General features: G+C 63.9%; 2 protein-coding genes across 2 annotated transcripts; both read right to left on the bottom strand.

The window, feature by feature from the left end:
* Positions 1-3,894: 3,894 nt before the first annotated feature.
* Positions 3,895-11,546, bottom strand: DEDD2 (death effector domain containing 2). Its single transcript, XM_082299888.1, has 5 exons — positions 11,461-11,546; positions 9,614-10,186; positions 8,438-8,524; positions 7,881-8,030; positions 3,895-4,746 (listed from the first exon to the last, which is right to left on the bottom strand). Exons 2-5 carry the CDS (start codon positions 10,008-10,010, stop codon positions 4,259-4,261), a joined length of 1,122 nt encoding a protein of 373 aa, XP_082156014.1. The 5' UTR covers positions 10,011-10,186; positions 11,461-11,546; the 3' UTR covers positions 3,895-4,258.
* Positions 11,547-13,457: 1,911 nt separating this feature from the next.
* On the bottom strand, positions 13,458-20,591 carry ERF (ETS2 repressor factor). The gene is made up of 4 exons (XM_082299889.1): positions 20,498-20,591; positions 17,122-17,356; positions 16,541-16,656; positions 13,458-16,004 (listed from the first exon to the last, which is right to left on the bottom strand). Exons 1-4 carry the CDS (start codon positions 20,517-20,519, stop codon positions 14,635-14,637), a joined length of 1,743 nt encoding a protein of 580 aa, XP_082156015.1. The 5' UTR covers positions 20,520-20,591; the 3' UTR covers positions 13,458-14,634.
* Positions 20,592-21,203: the final 612 nt, after the last annotated feature.

Raw genomic sequence — 21,203 nt, 5'->3', positions numbered from 1 at the left:
CCCCTATAGCTCCCTTATAGATCCCCTATAGATCCCCTATAGATCCCCTATAGATCCCCTATAGATCTCCCATTGATCTCCCATCCATCCCCTATAGATCCTCCACTGATCCCCTATAGATTCCCCATATATCCCCTATAGAACGCCTATAGAGCCCCTCTAAATCCCCCATAGAACCCTCATAGATCCCCTACAGAAGCCCTATAGAACCCCCATTGATCCCCTATGGATCCCCCATGGATCCCCCATAGATTCCCCATAGAACCCCTATGGATCCCCTATAGATCCCCCATTGATCTCCCATAGATCCCCTATAGATCCTCCACGGATCCCCTATAGATTCCTGATATATCCCCTATAGAACGCCTATAGAACCCCTATAAACCCCCCATTGATCCCCTGTAAGTTCCCCATAGAACCCCCATTGATCCCGTATGGATCCCCCATAGATCCCCTATAGAGCCCCTATAGAGCCCCTATAGAACCCCCATCGATCCCCCATCGATCCCCTATGGATCCCCTATGGATCCCCTATGGATGCCCCATTGGGATCTCGGCGTTCCCCTATAGCCGCTGTCCCCTATAGGAGACGCCCCCTATGGGGATCGAGGCCGGGGGGTTCCCGCCGGGATTTGGGGCCGATCCGGGGGATTTTGGGTTCTTTCCCTTTCTGGAACGCGGCCACGAGCGCTCCGGCGACGTCCCGGTAAAGGCCCCTATAGGACATCCCCTATAGGAACCCGCGGGATCCATCCCAGAATTCCCCCTCCCCGCCCCGGGTGGATTTTCCTGGTAATTGAGGCCCGGATTTCCCCTATGGATTTCCACTTTCCCCTATGGATTTTTACTGAACCCACGGAAACGCCGCCCCCCTGCCCCTATGGAGAGGGGATTTAACCCTATAGAGCCCCTATATAACCCTATAGAGCCCCTGTGACCCTATAGAGCCCCTCTGACCCTATAGAGCCCCCGTGACCCTACAGAGCCCCTGTGACCCTATAGAGCCCCCGTGACCCTATAGAGCCCCTATTTAACCCTATAGAGCCCCTGTGACCCTATAGAGCCCCCGTGACCCTATAGAGCCCCTATTTAACCCTATAGAGCCCCTATTTAACCTTATAGAGCCCCCGTGACCCTATAGAGCCCCCGTGACCCTATAGAGCCCCTGTGACCCTATAGAGCCCCTATTTAACCCTATAGAGCCCCCGTGACCCTATAGAGCCCCCGTGACCCTATAGAGCCCCTCTGACCCTATAGAGCCCCTATTTAACCCTATAGAGCCCCTCTGACCCTATAGAGCCCCTATTTAACCCTATAGAGCCCCTCTGACCCTATAGAGCCCCCGTGACCCTATAGAGCCCCTATTTAACCCTATAGAGCCCCCTCTGACCCTATAGAGCCCCCTCTGACCCTATAGAGCCCCCGTGACCCTATAGAGCCCCTATTTAACCCTATAGAGCCCCCTCTGACCCTATAGAGCCCCCTCTGACCCTATAGAGCCCCCGTGACCCTATAGAGCCCCTATTTAACCCTATAGAGCCCCTCTGACCCTATAGAGCCCCTATTTAACCCTATAGAGCCCCTCTGACCCTATAGAGCCCCTATATAACCCTATAGAGCCCCCGTGACCCTATAGAGCCCCTATATAACCCTATAGAGCCCCTCTGACCCTATAGAGCCCCTATTTAACCCTATAGAGCCCCCGTGACCCTATAGAGCCCCCATGACCCTATAGAGCCCCCTCTGACCCTATAGAGCCCCTGCGACCCTATAGAGCCCCTATTTAACCCTATAGAGCCCCCGTGACCCTATAGAGCCCCCATGACCCTATAGAGCCCCTATTTAACCCTATAGAGCCCCTCTGACCCTATAGAGCCCCCGTGACCCTATAGAGCCCCTATTTAACCCTATAGAGCCCCTATATAACCCTATAGAGCCCCTATTTAACCCTATAGAGCCCCTATATAACCCTATAGAGCCCCTCTGACCCTACAGAGCCCCTGTGACCCTATAGAGCCCCTATTTAACCCTATAGAGCCCCTCTGACCCTATAGAGCCCCTCTGACCCTATAGAGCCCCTATATAACCCTATGGACTCCTATTTAACCCCCAAACTTCCCCATTTTCCCCCATCCATCCCGATTCCGCCCCGTCATTCCTTTTTCCCCCCATAATTCCTCCTTTTTACCCCATAAATCCCCGGGTTCACCCCTAGAGATCCCAATTTCCCCCCCAATTTCCCCTTTTCCCCCAAATCTGCCCTTTTTAACCCCACAATTCCCTTTTTGCCCCCACGATTCCCCTTTTTTCCCCATAAATCCCAGTTTTCCCCCGGAATTCCCATTTCCCCCCCCCCCCCACCCCTCCGCATTTGGGGATATTTCGATTTAAAGCCGCTTTTTTCCACCCAAAAAGGGAATTTCCCCCTTAAAATCCCCCTTGTTCACCCCTAAATTCTCCATTTTTTCCCCAAACACCGATTTTTCCACCCCAAAATTTTCATTTCTTCCCCATTTCCCCCCATTTCTCCAGTTGATTTTCCCTCCATTTCCACCCCTTTAAATTAATTTCAATTCAATTCAATTTTAATTTTGAAATTTCATTTCCAAGGATTTTAATTCCATTTCATTCCGGGTGAATTGAAAGCAATTAAATTTTAATTGATTTCAAGGATTTTCGTTCATCTCGTTCCCATTCCCAAGACTTTGGAGCCGTTTTTAATTCACTTTCCATGGATTTGATCAATCTGAAATCAATTTTAACGTTTCCAATCACTTCGAACACCTTTGACTTCATCCATCGATCATTTTAATTTTGAAGCATTTTAACCGATTTTAATTAATTTTGAAGCGTTTTAATCCATTTTTGCTCCTTTCCAATCCCAATATTTTAATTCTGCTTTAATTTCAATTCATCACTTCGTATTTAATTCTTTCCAATTATTTTTGTTATCAATAATTATAAATTAACTTTTTTCAACCGTTCTTATTCATTTAAAATCGACTTAATTGTTTTAATTCCTTTTAAATTTCATTAAAATTCGATTGATTGAAATCAAATTAAAACTGAGTTTAAATTTTCAATTTAACCATAGAAGAAACTTAATTTTTTAAATTTAACCAAAATTTGACGAATTTTAACCCCTTTGATTTTCATCCTTTAAAATTCATTTTCAATTCCCCCATTTTGATTTTAATCCATTTTTAACCCTTTTTTAACCCATTTCCCCCCACTTTTAATCTATTTCCCACCCTTTTTTTTTACCCAAATCCCCCCGATTTCCCCCCAAAAACTTCTGACCCTTTTTCGCTCCTTTTTCCAAACGTTTTATTCAATGCGGCTTCCAAAAATGAGCACTTGGGCCCCCCAAATTTGGGGGAAAAACGCGGGAAAACGCCGAGTTTCCAACTCAGATCCCCAAAATCCCCCCGGCCCCGCCCCTATTTACAAGCCCCGCCCCCCTTTGGAATAATTTACATATTCAGCCCCGCCCACCCCATTTTAGGCACTTTGGGGGGTGAGACCCCCGCCCCTCCCCCTCCCCATGACGTCACCGCCCTCCCCCGTGACGTCATCGCCCCAGGAACAGCCAGGACACGGCCCCGCCCCCACATCTTAATTGCTCATTTACATATTTACAGCCCCGCCCCCCCCGGGGGGGGAGAGGTCACCTGCAGAAATTGAGGAGGGGGATGGGGGGGGGGGCAGATTTGGGGGGGGGGAGGGGTCACGGTTTGGGGGCTCCCCGGGGCCCCCCCGGGCACTGCACCCATTTTGGGGGGGTCCTTTTCTTTTGGGGGTCTCCCCCTCCTCTTTTTGGGGGTCTCCTCCTCTTTTGGGGGTCTCTTCCTCTTTTTGGGGGTCTCTTCCTCTTTTTGGGGTCTCCCCCTCCTCTTTTGGGGTCTCCCCCTCCTCTTTTTGGGGGTCTCTTCCTCTTTTTGGGGTCTCCCCCTCCTCTTTTTGGGGTCTCCCCCTCCTCTTTTTGGGGTCTCTCCCTCCTCTTTTTGGGGGTCTCCTCCTCCTCTTTTTGGGTCTCCTCCTCTTTTTGGGTCTCCTCCTCCTCTTTTTGGGGGTCTCCTCCTCCTCTTTTTGGGGGTCTCCCCCTCCTCTTTTTAGGCCTCTCCTCCTCTTTTTGCGATCCCCCCATTTTTTTTAGGACTCTCCCCTTCTTTCCAGCATCCCCCTTTTTTCTGTGACCCCCCTCCCCTTTTTCCACCCTCTGCCCCCATTCCTGAGTGCCCCTCCCCCCCTCCTCCCCTCACCCCCTGGACCCTCCCCCTCCATTCCGGACCCTTCCCCTCCTCGCCCTGGGCGCTGCCGCCGCCCCGGGGGCTCCGTCCGGGGCTCCGTCCCCGGGGGCTCCGTCCCCTCCTGCGTCCCCCCTCCGTCCCTGTGCCTGCAGCAGCAGCCTCCGCCCGGCCTCGTAGTCGTCCTGGTCCACGCTGACCAGCAGCCGGACGTCCTCGCGGCCCACGGCGCGGCGCAGCCCCTCGGTCAGGAAGACGCCCTTGAGCGCCTCGAGCAGGGCCCCGCTCAGGTAATCGCCCCAGAAGGCCTCCAGGTAGGAGAGCTCCGAGAACTTGATGTCGCACAGGATGGAGCCCAGGTCCCGCGCCTTGAGCACGCCGCTGGCCTGGCCGAACACGTCCAGCTGCCGGCCCGGCCCCCGCGGGCGGCTCGAGGCCACGCCGCGGCGCAGCGCCCGCTCGTGCTCGCAGTACTCGGCGCGGACGCGCAGGCGGATGTCTGCGGGGAGAAGCGGTGCGGAGCGGTGAGAACCGGTATGGACCGGTCAGAACCGGTATGGACTGGTGAGAACCGGTATGGACCGGTGAGAACCGGTGCGGAGCGGTGAGAACCGGTATGGACTGGTGAGAACCGGTATGGACTGGTGAGAACCGGTGCGGAGCGGTGAGAACCGGTATGGACTGGTGAGAACCAGTATGGACCGGTGAGAACCGGTATGGACTGGTGAGAACCGGTGCAGAGCGGTGAGAACCGGTATGGACTGGTGAGAACCGGTATGGACCGGTCAGAACCGGTATGGACTGGTGAGAAGCGGTATGAACCACTATAAACCAGTACAGACCAGTGAGAACTGGTATGAACCAGTGAGAACCACTATAAACCACTGGGAACTGGTATGAACCACTGGGAACCGGTATGAACCACTGGGAACCGGTATGAACCAGTGAGAACTGGTATGGACCAGTGAGAACCACTATAAACCACTGGGAACCAGTATGAACCACTGGGAACCGGTATGAACCACTGGGAACCGGTATGAACCAGTGAGAACCACTATAAACCACTGGGAACCGGTATGAACCACTGGGAACCAGTATGAACCAGTGAGAACTGGTATGGACCAGTGAGAACCACTATAAACCACTGGGAACCAGTATGAACCACTGGGAACCGGTATGAACCACTGGGAACCGGTATGAACCACTGGGAACCACTATAAACCACTGGGAACCGGTATGAACCACTGGGAACCAGTATGAACCAGTGAGAACTGGTATGGACCAGTGAGAACCACTATAAACCACTGGGAACCAGTATGAACCACTGGGAACCGGTATGAACCACTGGGAACCGGTATGAACCACTGGGAACCACTATAAACCACTGGGCACCGGTATGAACCAGTGAGAACCAGTACGGACCAGTGAGAACCACTATAAACCACTGGGAACTGGTATAAACCACTGGGAACTGGTATGAACCACTGGGAACCGGTATGAACCAGTGAGAACCAGTACAGACCAGTGAGAACCACTATAAACCACTGGGAACCGGTATGAACCACTGGGAACTGGTATGAACCAGTGAGAACCAGTACGGACCAGTGAGAACCACTATAAACCACTGGGAACCGGTATGAACCAGTGAGAACCAGTACGGACCAGTGAGAACCACTATAAACCACTGGGAACCGGTATGAACCACTGGGAACCGGTATGAACCAGTGAGAACCAGTACGGACCAGTGAGAACCACTATAAACCACTGGGAACCGGTATGAACCAGTGAGAACCGGTACGGACCAGTGAGAACCACTATAAACCACTGGGAACCGGTATGAACCAGTGAGAACCGGTACGGACCAGTGAGAACCACTATAAACCACTGGGAACCAGTATGAACCAGTGAGAACCAGTACGGACCAGTGAGAACCAGTACGGACCAGAGAGAACCAGTATGGCCCAGAGAGAACCAGTATGAAGCAGTGAGAACCAGTACGGACTAGTGAGAACCAGTATGGACCAGAGAGAACCAGTATGAACCACTGAGAACCACTATAAACCAGTGAGAACCGGTAAAGACCAGTGAGAACTGGTATAAACCAGTGAGAGCCAGTATGGACCAGAAAGAACCGATATAAACCAGTGAGAACCGGTATAAATCAGTGAGAACCAGTACGGACCACTTGGAACCGGTATAAACCAGTGAGAACCGGTATAAACCACTGGGAACGGCTATCAACCAGCATGGACCAGTATAACCCAGTAAGGGCCGGCTCAAGGCGATGCCCCGGCGCAGGGCCGGCTCGTGCTCAGACACGGAGTCTGATATCTGGGGCAGAGAAACATCAGTACGGACCAGTGAGAACCAGTATAAACCAGTACAGACCACTATACTCCAGTGTAACTCAGTACGGACCACTACAAACCAGTACGGACCAGTGTAAACCAGTAAGGGCTGGCTTGAGGCCGCGCCCCAGTGCCTGCTCGTGCTCAGCCACACAGCCCAACGTGTGGAGGATATAGAGACCAGTATAAACCAGTGAGAACCACTATAAACCAGTACAGACCACTATAAACCAGTATGGACCAGTATAACCCAGTGAGGGCCGGCTCGAGGCCACTGCCCGCTCCCGCTCACAGTGCTCGGCTCACATACGGAGCCGGATGTCTGGGAAGACACCAGTATGGACCAGTATAAACCAGTACAGAACAGCGTGGACCGCTAAGGACCAGCATTCCAGGCAGGCTTCGCTGTGCCAACAGCCCCAGTGCTCCCAGTATGCCCAGTTCCTGTACTGGAACAAGGACCCAGTCTGCCCAGTAACCCTGGCTCTGTAGCACCAGCATTCCCAGTGCTCCCAGTATGCCCAGTGACTCACTCCCACCACAACCCTGGAATTACTGCTGCACATCCAGCTTTCCCAGTTCTCCCAGTTCCCGCACCGAACTGAGCGTCCCGGTGCCCTCAGTGACCCCCCCCATGGAACCAGCAGGCCCAGTTCTCCCAGTGCTCCCAGTTCCTGGGCTGGGCCGGGGCCCAGTTCCTGTTTATGTCCACCCATCCCAGTGCTCCCAGTCCCATACCGGTCTGGCCCTTGCAGTGTTCCCAGTCACCCCCAGTTTCTCCCTCCCAGCACCCCCCATTCCTCACTGGTTTCTCTCCCAGTCCCTCACTGGTTTCCCTCTCAGTGTCCCCAGTTTGCCCCTCCCAGTACTCCCAGTTTGTCCCTCCCAGTACTCCCAGTTTCTCCCTTCCAGCGCCCCCCGTTCCTCACTGGTTTCTCTCCCAGTCCTTCACTGGTTTCTCTCCCAGTACTCCCAGTTTGTCTCTCCCAGTGCCCCTGTCCCTCACTGGTTTCTCTCCCAGTGTCCCCAGTTTGTCCCTCCCAGTACTCCCAGTTTGTCCCTCCCAGTACTCCCAGTTTCTCCCTTCCAGCGCCCCCCGTTCCTCACTGGTTTCTCTCCCAGTCCTTCACTGGTTTCTCTCCCAGTACTCCCAGTTTGTCCCTCCCAGCGCCCCCCGTCCATCACTGGTTTCTCTCCCAGTCCCTCACTGGTTTCTCTCCCAGTGTCCCCAGTTTGTCCCTCCCAGTACTCCCAGTTTGTCCCGCGGGTGGGGGAGGGGCCGTACCGCAGGTGACCTTGGCCGGGGGCTCGGGAGGGTCCTGGGGGGGGTCTCTGGGGGGGAGGGGTCGCCGTGTCCGGCCTCGGGAACTCCGGGAATTCCGGGAATTCCGGGTGCTGCGCTTCCGCTTCCCGGAGCTGGAGCCGGAGCTGGAGCCTGCGGGGGGCCAGCGGGGTCAGGGGCACGCGGGGACACCGGGGGGACACCGGGGGGACCCCTGGAGTGACCCCCAGGGTGGCCCCACCAGTGACCCCAAAACACTCCCAGGTTGACCCAAGAGTGACCACCAGCGACGCCCAGGGTGACCCAAAAGTGACCCCCAGTGACCCCCAGAGTGACCCCCCCGTACAACCCATGGGGTGACCCCCACACCCATCAAGTCCCCCCCGGCCCCCCAAAGTGACCCCCAGTGACCCCCAGAGTCCCCCCCAGGCCCCCAAAGTGACCCCAGCCCCCCCAAAGTGACCCCAAGTGACCGCCAGGGTCCCCCCCAGGCCCCCAAAGTGACCCCAGCCCCCCCAAAGTGACCCCAAGTGACCGCCAGGGTCCCCCCCAGCCCTCACCTGTCTCCCAGTGCTCGGGGCGGGGCCGGGGGGGGCTCGGGCAGGTGCCCCCCATGGCAGGGACGCAGGTGACGCGCTCAGGGGACACTGTGGGGACACCCCGACACCCCGTCAGACCCCAAAGTCCAGCAGGGGTGACACTGGGGGTGACACTCAGGGGTGGCTTTAGGGGCACAGAGAGACAGGAGGGGGGACACGGGAGGGGGCAGGGAGGGGGAACAGAGCAGGTGGTGGTGGGGGCAGGGAAAGGGGACAGGGAGGTGGCACTGAGCAGGACACAGCAGCTTTAGGGTGACAGGGAGGTGGCACTGAGCAGGACACAGCAGCTTTAGGGTGACAGGGAGGTGGCACTGAGCAGGACACAGCAGCTTTAGGGTGACACAGAGGGGACACTGAGTAGGACACAGCAGCTTTAGGGTGACACAGAGGGGACACTGAGTAGGACACAGCAGCTTTAGGGTGACAGGGAGGGGACAGGGAGGTGACACTGAGCAGGACACAGCAGCTTTAGGGTGACACAGAGGGGGGGACAGGGAGGTGACACTGAGCAGGACACAGCAGCTTTAGGGTGACACAAAGGGGACACTGAGCAGGACACAGCAGCTTTAGGGTGACAGGGAGGGGACAGGGAGGTGACACTGCCCAGGACACAGCAGCTTTAGGGTAACAGGGAGGTGACACTGAGCAGGACACAGCAGCTTTAGGGTGACAGGGAAGTGGCACTGAGCAGGACACAGCAGCTTTAGGGTGACAGGGAGGTGACACTGAGCAGGACACAGCAGCTTTAGGGTGACACAGAGGGGACAGAGAGGTGACACTGAGCAGGACACAGCAGCTTTAGGGTGACAGGGAGGGGACAGGGAGGTGACACTGCCCAGGACACAGCAGCTTTAGGGTGACAGGGAAGTGGCACTGAGCAGGACACAGCAGCTTTAGGGTGACAGGGAGGTGACACTGAGCAGGACACAGCAGCTTTAGGGTGACACAGCCCAGAAGGGACACAGAGCGGGCTGTGGGTGGCACAGGGAGGTGACACTGAGCTGTCACTGAGGCGCCTGTGGCCGCTTTCAGGTGACACAGCCCAGCAGGACGTGCAGGGGGACACAAGGGGAACACGGAGCAGGGTGTGGCCGCCACGAAGCGGCGACAACGAGGTGACAACGAGCCGCCACTCACCCGGCCTCGGCCGCTTGAGGGTGACACATCTGAGCAGGTCGTGCCTCGTCACCAGGCGCAGCAGCTGCCGCAGGTGCCCGAAGTCCCCTTCGTGGCACAGCCCTCGCCGCTCCATCTCCAGCAGCAGCTCCAGCCCGTTCCGCGGGGGCCCCGCGCCCACCCGGCCATCCCTGCGGCGACCCCACCGCTCCAGCAGCGCCGGGGACGGCCCCGAGTCACCGCCCCAGAGCGCGGGGTCCAGCGGGTGCGGCCCGGGCAGCGTCTCGTCCAGCAGGAAGGACAGCACGGCCACGTCGCTGGGGGTCAGCTGCGCCCCCACCACCTCGAAGAGCCGGTGCAGCGACAGCATGCCGTAGTAATCCAGGCACTCCTCCTCGTCCCAGGCCGTGCGGGCCATGGGCGGGCCCGGCGGTGGCCGGCGACGCTCCCCGAGGTCGCCGCTGTCCCCCCCCGCCCCGCGCGGGGAGTGGAGCTGGGAGAGGACGCGCAGGGACTCCACGGTGAGGGGGGAGGGGGCACGAAGAGCGAAGGGGGGGGAGGGGGGGAGGGGAGGTGACAGCGACCTGGTGGCACCTGGGGGAGGGGGGGAAGGGGAGGGGGCGGCACGGTCACGCAAGGCAGCGGCGGTGACAAAGCGGTGGCACGGTGTCACCTCCGCGCCGCACAGCCCACCCCCACCCCAGCCCGGCCGAAATCCAGGCAGCTGAGACGCCAAAAAACAGAAATATTCACCCCAAATATGGGTGGGACTGGACGGGGCGTCCCCGCACAGACGCTCTTGGGGGGGTTCTCCCCTCAAACCTCCGCAGCCCTCTCGGAGCCTCCTCAGGGGGAGTTTCCCCTCACAGATCCCCTCAGAACCGCCCCAGATCCCCTCAGAGCCTCCTCAGGGGGGGTTTCCCCTCACAGATCCCCTCAGAACCGCCCCAGATCCCTTCAGAGCCTCCTCAGGGGGGGTTTCCCCTCACAGATCCCCTCAGAACCGCCCCAGATCCCTTCAGAGCCTCCTCAGGGGGGGTTTCCCCTCACAGATCCCCTCAGAACCGCCCCAGATCCCTTCAGAGCCTCCTCAGGGGGGGTTTGCCCTCACAGATCCCCTCAGAACCGCCCCTGATCCCCTCAGAGCCTCCTCAGGGGGGGTTTCCCCTCACAGATCCCCTCAGAACCGCCCCAGATCCCTTCAGAGCCTCCTCAGGGGGGGTTTCCCCTCACAGATCCCCTCAGAACCGCCCCAGATCCCTTCAGAGCCCCCTCAGGGGGGGTTTCCCCTCACAGATCCCCTCAGAACCGCCCCAGATCCCTTCAGAGCCTCCTCAGGGGGGGTTTCCCCTCACAGATCCCCTCAGAACCGCCCCAGATCCCCTCAGAGCCTCCTCAGGGGGGGTTTCCCCTCACAGATCCCCTCAGAACCGCCCTAGATCCTCTAGGAACTGCCCCAAAGCCCCTCGGAGCCACCCCAGACCCTCTTGGAGCCCTCTCGGTGCGGCACCCCCCTCACAGATCCCCCCAGAACCTCCCCAGATCCCCTCAGAGCCTTCTCAGGGTGGGTTTCCCCTCACAGATCCCCTCAGAACCACCCTCAATCCTTCGGAACTGCTCCCAGAGCCTCCTCACCGCCTCTCTCCGCCCCTCGCGGGGGGTTTCCCCTCACAGATCCCCCCAGAACCCCCCCAGATCCCCTCAGAGCCCTCTCGGGAGGTGTTTCCCCTCACAGATCCCCTCAGAGCCCCTCCCAAAGCCCCCTCCCCGCCCCTCGGGAGGGGATTTCCCCTCAAAGATCGCCCCTCCCAGGGGTCCCCCCTCTCCTAACCGGCCGCCCCGGGGGTCTCAGGACCCCCGCCCCTCACCGGCTCCGCCGCCTCCGCCGCCCGGATCCTTCTGGCACCTTCGATCGCTCCGCGCACGCGCCTCCTCCCCGCCCCCCCCCCGTTCCCCACCCCGAGCCCCGCCCCGCCCTCCCCGCGGCCCCGCCCCCTCCACACGCGGCCGCCGCGCGCCCGCCCACGTGACCCACGTGCGGGGGCGTGGCCTGGAGGGAAACGCCCACCGAGCCTGCGCGTTGACCACGCCCACTCCGAGCTGGGCCACGCCCACTACGGCGCGGGGGGGGGCCCTGTGCTTAATGGGGGGGGGTCTCTGTAAATGGGGGGGGGGTCCCAGTGCTTAATTGGGGGGGGTCCCTGTTAATGGGGGTGTCTCTGTTAATGGGGGGGGTCTCTGTTAATGGGGGTGTCTCTGTTAATTGCGGGGGGGTCCCTGTGTTTAATGGGGGGGTCTCTGTCACCGGGGGGGGTCCCTCTGCCTCGGGAGGGGTGGTCTCTGTTTATGGGGGGGGGTCTCTGCTCATGGACACGGCCCCTGTGCCGCTGGCGGGGGGGGTTGGATGGGGGTCCTGTTCATGGTGGGGGTGTCCGGGGGGGGGGTCCCTGATCTTGGGGGGCTGGGGAAGGCTCCGTGTGCCCGCGGGAGGGTCCCGGGGGGTCTCTGGGGATTCCCTTCGCCCCTGGAGGCTCTCGGAGCCCCTCGGGGGGGTCCCGATGTCGCGGGGGGAGGAGCGGGAGCGGCGGCGATGTCGCGACGGGCGGGGGGGGGAGGGGAGGAAGAGCCCGGCCCCGCCCCCAGCCCCAGGCCCCGCCCCCGCGCAGGCCCCGCCCCCGCGTGCGGCCGCACGTGCGCGGCCGCGTGTGCGGCCACGTGAGCGGGGCCCGGCCACGCCCACCCCGCCCCGCGCCTGCGCAGCTGCAGCGATGGGCGTGGCCCGGCCTAAGCCACGCCCCCGCCGCTCGTGTCGCGCTCGCTGATTGGTCAGCGCGGACCCCCCCCCCCAAAAGCGGCTTAAAACCCCCCCTAAAACCCCCGAAAACGACTCCGGGACCCCCAAAAAGCGGCTCCGGGACCCCCCGGCTCTGCACTCCGCCCCCAAAACCGACCCTGGGACCCTCAAATTCGCCCCCACCCCCAAAAACGGCCCTGCCACCCCCCAAGTTCCTCCCGAAGCGCCGAAAACACAACCGGGCCCAACCTAAAGAACGGTGCTGGGACCCTCAAATGATTCATTGGCGGTGCCTGCACAGAGCCTGGAGGGGGGGGGAGGTTTGGGGAACCCCGGGGGTCCCTCGACCCTTTCGGGGGCGGTTGGAGGAGCCGTAAAACCCGAGGGACAGAGAAAGGTCCGCCCCAAATTGAGTGAGAGTCCCTGGACTCCCAGAGGAGTCCCGGGGTCGGGGGCGTTTCTCGGCTTGCGGGGGCCTCCGGGAGGGGTTTTCGGGGGTCTCCGGGGGGGTCGCGGGGCCGGGCCGGGATCGCGGAAGCGGCGGGAGAGAGCGGAAGTGGCCGCGCGCGGGGAATCATGGGATAACCCCGGCAAGGACCCCGCCGCTCATTGGCTGTCGCCGAGCAACGCTCGCGCCGAGCCCGCCGGGATGCCGAAGTTGATTGGCTGTCGCTTAGCAACAGCTGCCCGGAAGTGAAGCGGAGAAAAGAGTTGCTTAGCAACGCGCGCGCAAAGCGCGGCGGGAGCCGAGAGCTGATTGGCTGCTGCGGAGCGACGCGCGCGTGAGGCACGACGGGAAGAAGGAACGCGGAAGCAACGCTAAGCACGCTGGGATTGCGCGTTGCCAGGCAACGGCGGCGCAAACCCGGAAGTGCGGCCTGCGGGACCCTCCGAGGCCTCGCAGGGATTTGGGGGGGGGGGGGGGGGTCCCGGTGAGATTTTGGGCGATTCCGGAGGATTCTGGGGACCCCCGGGAGCGTGGGAAGCACGGAAACTCTGAAATCTTTATTGGTTATTTAATTCATTTTTATACATTCTTAGAGTGACCCCCCCCGCCCCTCCCCCCCTATTTACACATGTCAATAAGGCTTCAGAGAGACCCCTCCCCCCCTCCCACCCCCCCCCCCCGCGCCCTGAACCCCCAAACCGGGCTCTGCCCTCCCCCCTCACCCCTCTGGGGGTTACAAAGGGGGGGAGGGGGCCCTGAGCGACCCCTGCCCCCCCCAGGGACACCCCGGGGCGGGGGGGGACACGGGGGGCAGGGGGGGCGGGGGGGAGGGGACAATGTCAGACGGGGAAACCCCCTCCCCCCCCCGGACAGTACATTACAGGCACTTGGAGACCCCCTCCCCCCGCCCCTCCCCCACCCCGCCCCTCCCCCCCAGGTGGGTCGGGGCCCCCCCCCGCCCACCCCAATTTTTGGTTACATAAAGCCGTTTGTACAAGGGGGAGCCCCCCCTCCCCAAAAAAAAAAAAAAGGGGGGGGAGAGAACCCCCCCGGTGGGGGGGGGGGCGGTGGGGGAGGGGCTGTGCCGGCGGCCCCTCCCCCCGCTTTGCATTTTTGGGGACAAAAATCCGCATTTGTGCTTCTGGGGAGGGGCTTGACCACCCCCCCCCCCTCCCCGCCTGATTTTGGGAGTTCCCACCCGTTTTTTTGGGGGGGGGAGGGGGGGGGTTCACCCGTTTTTGAGGGGGGGGCGCACCCATTTCTGGGGGTCCCGCCCGTGTTTTGGGGTCCCTCCCATCGTTCCGGGGGGGTCCCACCCCGTCCTTTTTTAAGTAAGGGGGGGGGGGTCCCACCCAATTTTTTGGAGTTTCCCCCCAATTTTGGAAGCTCCCCCCCCGTTTTCTGAGGGGGGGGGCGGGGGGGGCTCTCACCCGTTTTTTTAGGGGGCTCTACGCAATTTTTGGGGAGGGGGCGGGGACCGACCCCCCCCCCCCTCATTTCCGGCCCCCCACAAGGCAGCCCTAAAATCGATGGGGGAGGGGCTTTCAGCGCCCCCTCCCCCAATTCCCTGCACAAAACCCTGCCGGGACCCCTCCCCCCACACCCCTCCCCCCACATTCCATTCTTAAAGCGGGGGGGGGGGGGGAGGGAGGGGCGCGACCCCCAAATTTCACTTTGAACGCGAGGGTGCGGGTGGGGGGAGGGGCGGGTCCAGGAGGGTCGCGCCCCTCCCCCTCCTCTTAAGGCAGTGGGGGAGGGGCGACCCCGACCCCTGACCCCCCCCCCGCCCCCTCCCCAAATTTAAGACTCCAGCGACAGCTGGGCCGTGGCTCGGTGCAGCTCCGCGCTCACCCTGCGCCCCCCCCCCACCCCCGGGGGGTCTCCGGCCCCTCCCCCCCCCGCGGGGGTCTCGGCCGCCCCTCCCCCCTCCCTCCAGCGCCGCTTAAACCGCAGCTTCAACGGGACGCGGGGGGGGGGGAGGGGCGGCGGCGACCCCCCCGACCCCCCCTCCACGACCTGCGACCCCCTCCCCCCTCCTGGCGCGGCGGGGGGGGGAGGGGCGGCTTTGAACACCTCGTCCTCCTCCTCCTCCTCCTCCTCCTCCTCCTCCTCCTCGCCTTCCTCCTCCTCCTCCTCGCCGCTCACGTCCGTCACCTCCACCGTCTCCTCCTCGGACACCGGCTCCACCTTGATGTGGGGAGGGGGCTCGGCGGGGCCGCCCCCCGACGATGACGAGGATGAGGAGGATGAGGATGATGATGATGATGGAGGAGGAGGAGGAGGAGGAGGAGCCGCCCCTCCCCCCCCGCCGCCCCCCGCCGCTTTCTCGCGCTGGCGCCTCCCGGGGGGGGGGGGCTGCAGCTTGAAGGGGAAGGGGCTGTGAGGGGCGGGGGGGGTCTCGGGGGGCCGCGGGGGGGGCAGCAGCAGCCCCGGGGGGGGGCAGGGGAGGAAGGCCCGCGGGCTCAGGTGGTAGCTGAGCACGCTCCGCGCCTGCGCCGCCAGCGCCCTCTGCAGGTCCTCGGCCGAGAAGGAGAAGTGCGACCCTCCCCCCCCCCCGGAGCCCCCTCCCCCCCCCCCGGAGCCGCCCCCCAAACCCCCCGAACCCCCGAAGAGCGGGCTCAGGGTGGGGGAGGGCGCGTAGCCCACCTGCGGGGGGGTGAGGGGCAGCGCGGGGGAAAGGGGAGGGGGCAGCAGCCCCCCCGCCCCTCCCCCGCCCCCCCCCGGGCCGCCCCCGCCGCCGCCGCCCCCGCCGAGGGGGGAGGGGGGGAAGGGGCTGAGGGGGGGGTCGCGGGGGTAGAGGCGGAAAAGCCCCTCGGGGGTCAGGCGGGGCGGGGGGTGCGGGGGGGGCAGGGGGCGGAACCCCCCCCCGGCGCTCAGGGGGGGGTGGGGAGGGGGCAGCGGGGGGTGGGGGAGGGGCGGGGGGGGCTCCTCGGGCTCGGCCGCGTCGGAGCCGTCGCTGAGGGACCCCAAACGCCGCGGGAAGGGCGAGGGGGGAGGGGCCAGCAGGGGGGGGCCGCCCCCCAGGCCCCCCCCCGGCGAGCGGAGGTCGTCGGAATGGGGGGGGGGAGGGGGGGAGAGCCCCTCGTGGGGGGAGGGGCCGGGGAGGGGTGGGAAGCGGAAGTGGGACCCCCCCGAGGGCAGGGGGGGGGCGCTCTGCGGCAGCGGGGGACCTGCGGGGGGGGAAGGGAGGGGTCAGGGGAGGCACCTGGGCGTGGCCTGGGCACAGCCGGACACAGCTGGACACAGCTGGACACACCCAGACCACGCCCAGCTCCTCTCTGGCCACTCCCAGCCCATCCTTGCCACACCTGGACACACCCAGACCACACCTGAACACACCTGGACACAGCTGGACACACCCAGAGCACACCTGGGCACACCCAGACCACGCCCAGGGCACACCTGGACACAGCTGGACACACCCAGAGCACACCTGGACACACCCAGACCACGCCCAGGGCACACCTGGACACAGCTGGACACAGCTGGACACACCCAGAGCACACCTGGACACACCCAAGGCACACCCAGACCACACCTGAACACACCTGGACACACCCAGACCACGCCCAGGGCACACCTGGACACACCTGGACACACCCAAGGCACACCTGGACACACCCAGAGCACACCTGGACCCCACCCCAACCTCCCCTATCCCCCCCAACCCCCCCCCAACCCCCCCAAGCCCCGGCCCCGCCCTCACCTGCGAGCCCCAGGTCGATGAAGGGATAATTGACCAGCACGAGTTTGTTAAAGTTGAACTTGTAGGTGAAGCGCTTGCCCTTGGTCTTGTGCAGGATCCGCTTGTTGTAGTAATACCTGGGGAGGGGGCAGGGGCGTGGGGGCAGGGCTGGGGAACCCGGGACCCCCCCCAAAAAACACCTGGGAACCCCCAAAAAAACACCTGGGAACCCCCAAATACCTGGGAACCCCCCAAGTCCCCATCCCGCCACCCCCAAACCCTCCCTGGGGGCTCCTCCCAGCGCTCCCAGTGACTCCAGGACCACCCAGGGTGGGGGTTTGGGGGTCTCAGGGCGGGTTTGGGGTCCCTGGGGAGTTTTTGGGGTCCCAGGATGGGGATTTGGGGTTCCTGGGGGTGCCGGAATTGGGGATTGGGGGTCCCGGGGGAGTTTTTGGGGTCCCAGGATAAGGATTTGGGGTTCCTGGGGGTGCCGGAGTTGGGGATTGGGGGTCCCGGGGGAGTTTGTGGGTTCCCAGGTGGGTCTAGGGGTCCCGGGATCAGCCCGGGGGTCCCCGGGATGGGGATTTGGGCCGTCCCCTGACCTGAGGGCGCGGCTGAGCTTGTCGTAGTTCATGTGGGGCTTGCACTTGCGCACCCCCCACAGCCGGGCCACCTCGTCGGGGTCCTTGATGACGAACTCGCCGTAGTCGCCCTGCCAGGCGATGACCTCGCGGTACTGCTCCTGCCGCAGCAGCTCCAGGATGAAGTGCCAGAGCTGGATCTGCCGCGAGCCGGGGCTCGACTCCGCCTTGTACGCCCACTCGGGGAACGCGAACCCTGCGGGGACGGCGGGGACATGGCTGGGACATCGTCAGCGTGACATCATCACTGTGACGTCCTCGCTGTGACAGCAGCGGGACATCAGCAGTGTGACATCATCAGTGTGACGTCATCGCTGGGACGTCCTCGCTGTGACAGCAGCGGGACATCAGCAGTGTGACATCATCAGTGTGACAGCAATGGCGTCATCACTGTGACAGCGGCGGTGACGTCATCAGTGTGACATCATTGCTGTGACATCATCAGTGTCCCCTCCGGTGCCCGCTCGGGGAACGCGAACCCTGCGGGGACATGGCTGGGACAGCAGTGACATCATCAGTGTGACATCATCCGTGATGTCATCAGTGTGACGTCATCGGTGTGACACCATTGCTGTGACGTCATCACCGTCCCCTCCTGCGCCGCCAGCCCCGCGGGGACATTGGGGACGCCCGGGGCCATCGGTGACGTCACCGCTGTCCCATCGCTGTCCCCTCCCGTGCCAACCCTGGGGGGGGATCGGGGGTGCCTTTGGGGGGTCCCCCCCACGGGGCTGAATTTGGGGGGGGGGTCCCAACACCTGAACCCCGCCCCCCCTCCCCCAATCCACCCCAGATCCACCCCAAATTTCGGGATCCTCAGGATGAGCTCAGGACCCCCCTGCCCCCCCCATGATTTTGGGGACCCCCGGGATGAGCTCAGGACCCCCCCCCATGATTTTGGGGACGCCGCCGGGGTTTTGGGGACCCCCGGGATGAGCTCAGCCCCCCCCCGCCATTCCCCCCTCCCATCCCCATCCCGTTGCCTGGCAACCGACGATGCTAAAAATAACCCCCGGGGGAGGCGGCCCCTCCCCCCCACCCCCAAAATCCGCCCCCGGGGAGGGGGAGGGGCGTCCCCGGACCCCCCCCCCCCCAAACGAGCCCCGGAATAGCGGCCTAAAAACGACACCCGAAAAATCCCGGTCCTGAAACAGCCCCCAAAAAACATCACCCCGAAAAACATCACCCCGAAAAACCCCACACCATCCCAAAAAACGGCATCCCAAAAACAGCCCCAAAAAACATCACCCCAAAAACCGGCATCCCGAAAGAGCACCCCCAAAAAAACCACGCTAAAAACGGCGTCCAAGAAACCCCCCCCCCCCCAAAATCCCCCCCCCCCCCCCCAAGAGCAGAACTCCCCCAAAAACCCCAAACCCCGGGCACCCCAAAGCCGGGGGCCACCCCAAACGCCCCTCCCCCACCCCCCCGCCGCCTCGGTAGCCCCCGGCCCCCCCTCGCTGGCCGCGGGCCCGCCGGGGTGGGGGAGGGGCCGGACACACTCGGGGTCTGTTCTCGGCCGGGCCGGGGGTGACATCACGGGGACAGCGCTCAATGGGGACACTGTTCATGGGCAGCGACCCCCGAACGGCCCCAAAACCGGAGCGGGACCCCCGGGATGGCCCCAAAACCGGAGCGGGACCCCCGGGACGGCCCCAAAAAGAGACCGGGACCACCGGAACGGCCCCAAAACCAGAGCGGGACCCCCGGGATGGCCCCAAAACCAGAGCGGGACCCCCGGGACGGCCCCAAAAAGAGACTGGGACCCCCGGGATGGCCCCAAAACCGGAGCGGGACCCCCGGGACGGCCCCAAAAAGAGACGGGGACCACCTGAACGGCCCCAAAAAGAGACCGGGACCCCCGGGACGGCCCCAAAACAAGATCAGGATCCCCGGGACGGCCCAAAAATGAGATTGGGACTCCCCGAACGGCCCCAAAAAGAGACCCGGACCACCTGAACGGCCCCAAAACCAGAGCGGGACCCCCGGGACAGCCCCAAAACCAGACCGGGACCCCCCGAACGGCCCCACAATGAGACCGGGACCCCCCAAACGACCCCAAAACGAGACCGGGACCCCCGAACGGCCCCAAAACGAGACCGGGACCCCCGGGACGGCCCCAAAACGAGACCGGGACCCCCGAACGACCCCAAAACGAGACCGGGACCCCCGAACGGCCCCAAACGAAGACCGGGACCCCCGGGACGACCCCACAGAGGGTCAGGGCCCCCCGCCCGCCCCCCGAGCCGGAATCGGGGACCCCAAAGGTTGAGCCCCCAAATTCTTCCCCCCCCAAAAAGCTCCGAGACCCCTCAGGAACGGGACCCGGGGCCCCCCCGGGGAGCAGAGCCCGGGAAGAGCCCCCGGGACCCCCAAATTTGGGGCGCTCCAACTTCCGGGCCCCTCCCCGAACTTTGAGGCCCAAAACTTCCCCCAGTCCCGGCCCCTCCCCCACTTTTGGCCCCCCCCAGTTATTTTTTTTTTGGGGGGGGGGGGGGGGGTCCTCGCCCCGTCCAGCAGGGGGCGCTCGCTGCCCCGGGGGCTGGGGGCGTGGCCTGGGCGGGCGGGGGCGTGGCCAAAGCTACGGGCGGGGGGAGGGGACAAGTTTGAACCGGCCCGGGCGGGTCCGGGGGAGGGGAGGGGGCGGGGGGACCCCTGCCCAAATAAGGCAACTCCAATTAACGCATTCCCCCCCCCCCCGGCATTAATTAACCCGAAACCGCCCGAAAATTCCGCCCCCAGACCCCCCCCCCCCCCCCCGCCCGCGCGGAGGGGGAGGGGCCGTCCCACCCCCCCCCTTCAAAACACACAACGTGGCAGCGCCCCTCCCCCACACTCCCCCCACGCGTGGGGGAGGGGAGGAGCCCCCCGCCCCCCCCTTCCAGCCCCCCTCCCCCCGCGTGGGAATGCGGGGGGGGGGGTGTGGAGGAGGGGGGGGTCGCGCCCCTCCCCCTCCCGCGCGCGGATTGAGGGGGGGTCGCGGCTCTCGGGGGAGGGGAGGGGGGGACGCAACAGGTCCCGAAACTCCGGCGGGGCCCGTGGGAAAGGGGGGGAGGGGCGAGGGGGGGGGGGGGGAGGGGGCTCGACTCCCTCACCCCCCCCCCACCCCCCCAAAATCCACGGGGGGAGGGGGGGGGGAGGGTCACGCGCGTGGGGCCCCACGTGGGGGTGGGGGGGGGAAACTTTGCGGCGCTGGCGGAGGGGGGGGGGGGGCAAAGTTCCTCCCCTCCCCCTCCCGCGTGGGGGGGCCCCCCCAAAAAAGTTTCCCACCCCTCCCCCAGCCCCGGTGGCGGGTCCCGCGTGGGGGAGGGGGGGAGGGGGGGCCCGCAGTCCCCACCTGCGTCCGCCGGAGTCTTCATGGCTCCGCTGCCGCCGCCGTCGCGATCGCGGCGCCCCCCCCCCCCCTTCCCGCGCCCCTCCCCCACCCCCGCCCGGACCCCGCCCCCCGCCCCTCCCCCGCCCGGGCGCGCCCCGCCCCCGCCTCGCGTCAGCGCCGCGTCCCCATGGCAACAGGCCCCGCCCCCCGCGCCGCCGGGCCCCGCCCCCGCCGCCTTAAAGGGGCCGCGCGCCGGGATTTGGGGGGGTTGGGGGTTCCCGGGGGGGGGGGGGGGTGGAGGGGAGAGGGGGCTGTCCCCTCCCCCACGCCCCTCCCCCATTCGGGGCGAGCCCTGGGGGGGTTTTGGGGGGCACGCACCCAGGGGGGGAGGGGGCGTTGGGGGGCACGTGGGAGCCGCACGTGGCTCGGAGCCCACGCGCGGCCCCGCCCCTCCCCCCGCGGTCCCCGGCCTGGCGCCGTCGCCCCTCCCCCCGCGGCTATAAATAGCCTCATTAATTATTCAGCTTCCCCCGCGGTTAATGAGCGGCGGGAAGCGGCGGCGGGGGCGGGACAGGCCCCGCCCCTCGGCCCTCCCCCTCCCCCACCCACTCCGGGGGGGCGGGGCCGGAGCGGGGGAGGGGCCGCGAGGGAAACTGAGGCAGCGCCGGGGGGGCGCGCTGCGCATGCGCGGCCGGAAGGCGGAGCCCAGCGGCCGGAGGGGCGTGGC

Source organism: Coloeus monedula (genome assembly GCF_965178545.1).
Source record: "Coloeus monedula genome assembly, chromosome: 35".
NCBI classification, from domain to species: domain Eukaryota; kingdom Metazoa; phylum Chordata; class Aves; order Passeriformes; family Corvidae; genus Coloeus; species Coloeus monedula.
This window is presented reverse-complemented; position numbering and strand designations above follow the sequence as displayed.

What these genes read in the sequence shown, in the direction of transcription:
- ERF (XM_082299889.1), bottom strand. Translation starts at nt 20,519, where the DNA reads ATGAAGACTCCGGCGGACGCAG. An exon ending in AAGCTCAGCCGCGCCCTCAG is followed by an intron (nt 16,657 to 17,121) that starts GTCAGGGGACGG and finishes CCCCCTCCCCAG; the next exon opens with GTATTACTACAACAAGCGGA. An exon ending in CATCGACCTGGGGCTCGCAG is followed by an intron (nt 16,005 to 16,540) that starts GTGAGGGCGGGG and finishes CCCCCCCCGCAG; the next exon opens with GTCCCCCGCTGCCGCAGAGC.
- DEDD2 (XM_082299888.1), bottom strand. Translation starts at nt 10,010, where the DNA reads ATGGCCCGCACGGCCTGGGACGAGGAGGAGTGCCTGGATTACTACGGC. An exon ending in CCTCAAGCGGCCGAGGCCGG is followed by an intron (nt 8,525 to 9,613) that starts GTGAGTGGCGGC and finishes GTGTCCCCACAG; the next exon opens with TGTCCCCTGAGCGCGTCACC. An exon ending in CCCCGAGCACTGGGAGACAG is followed by an intron (nt 8,031 to 8,437) that starts GTGAGGGCTGGG and finishes GGCCCCCCGCAG; the next exon opens with GCTCCAGCTCCGGCTCCAGC.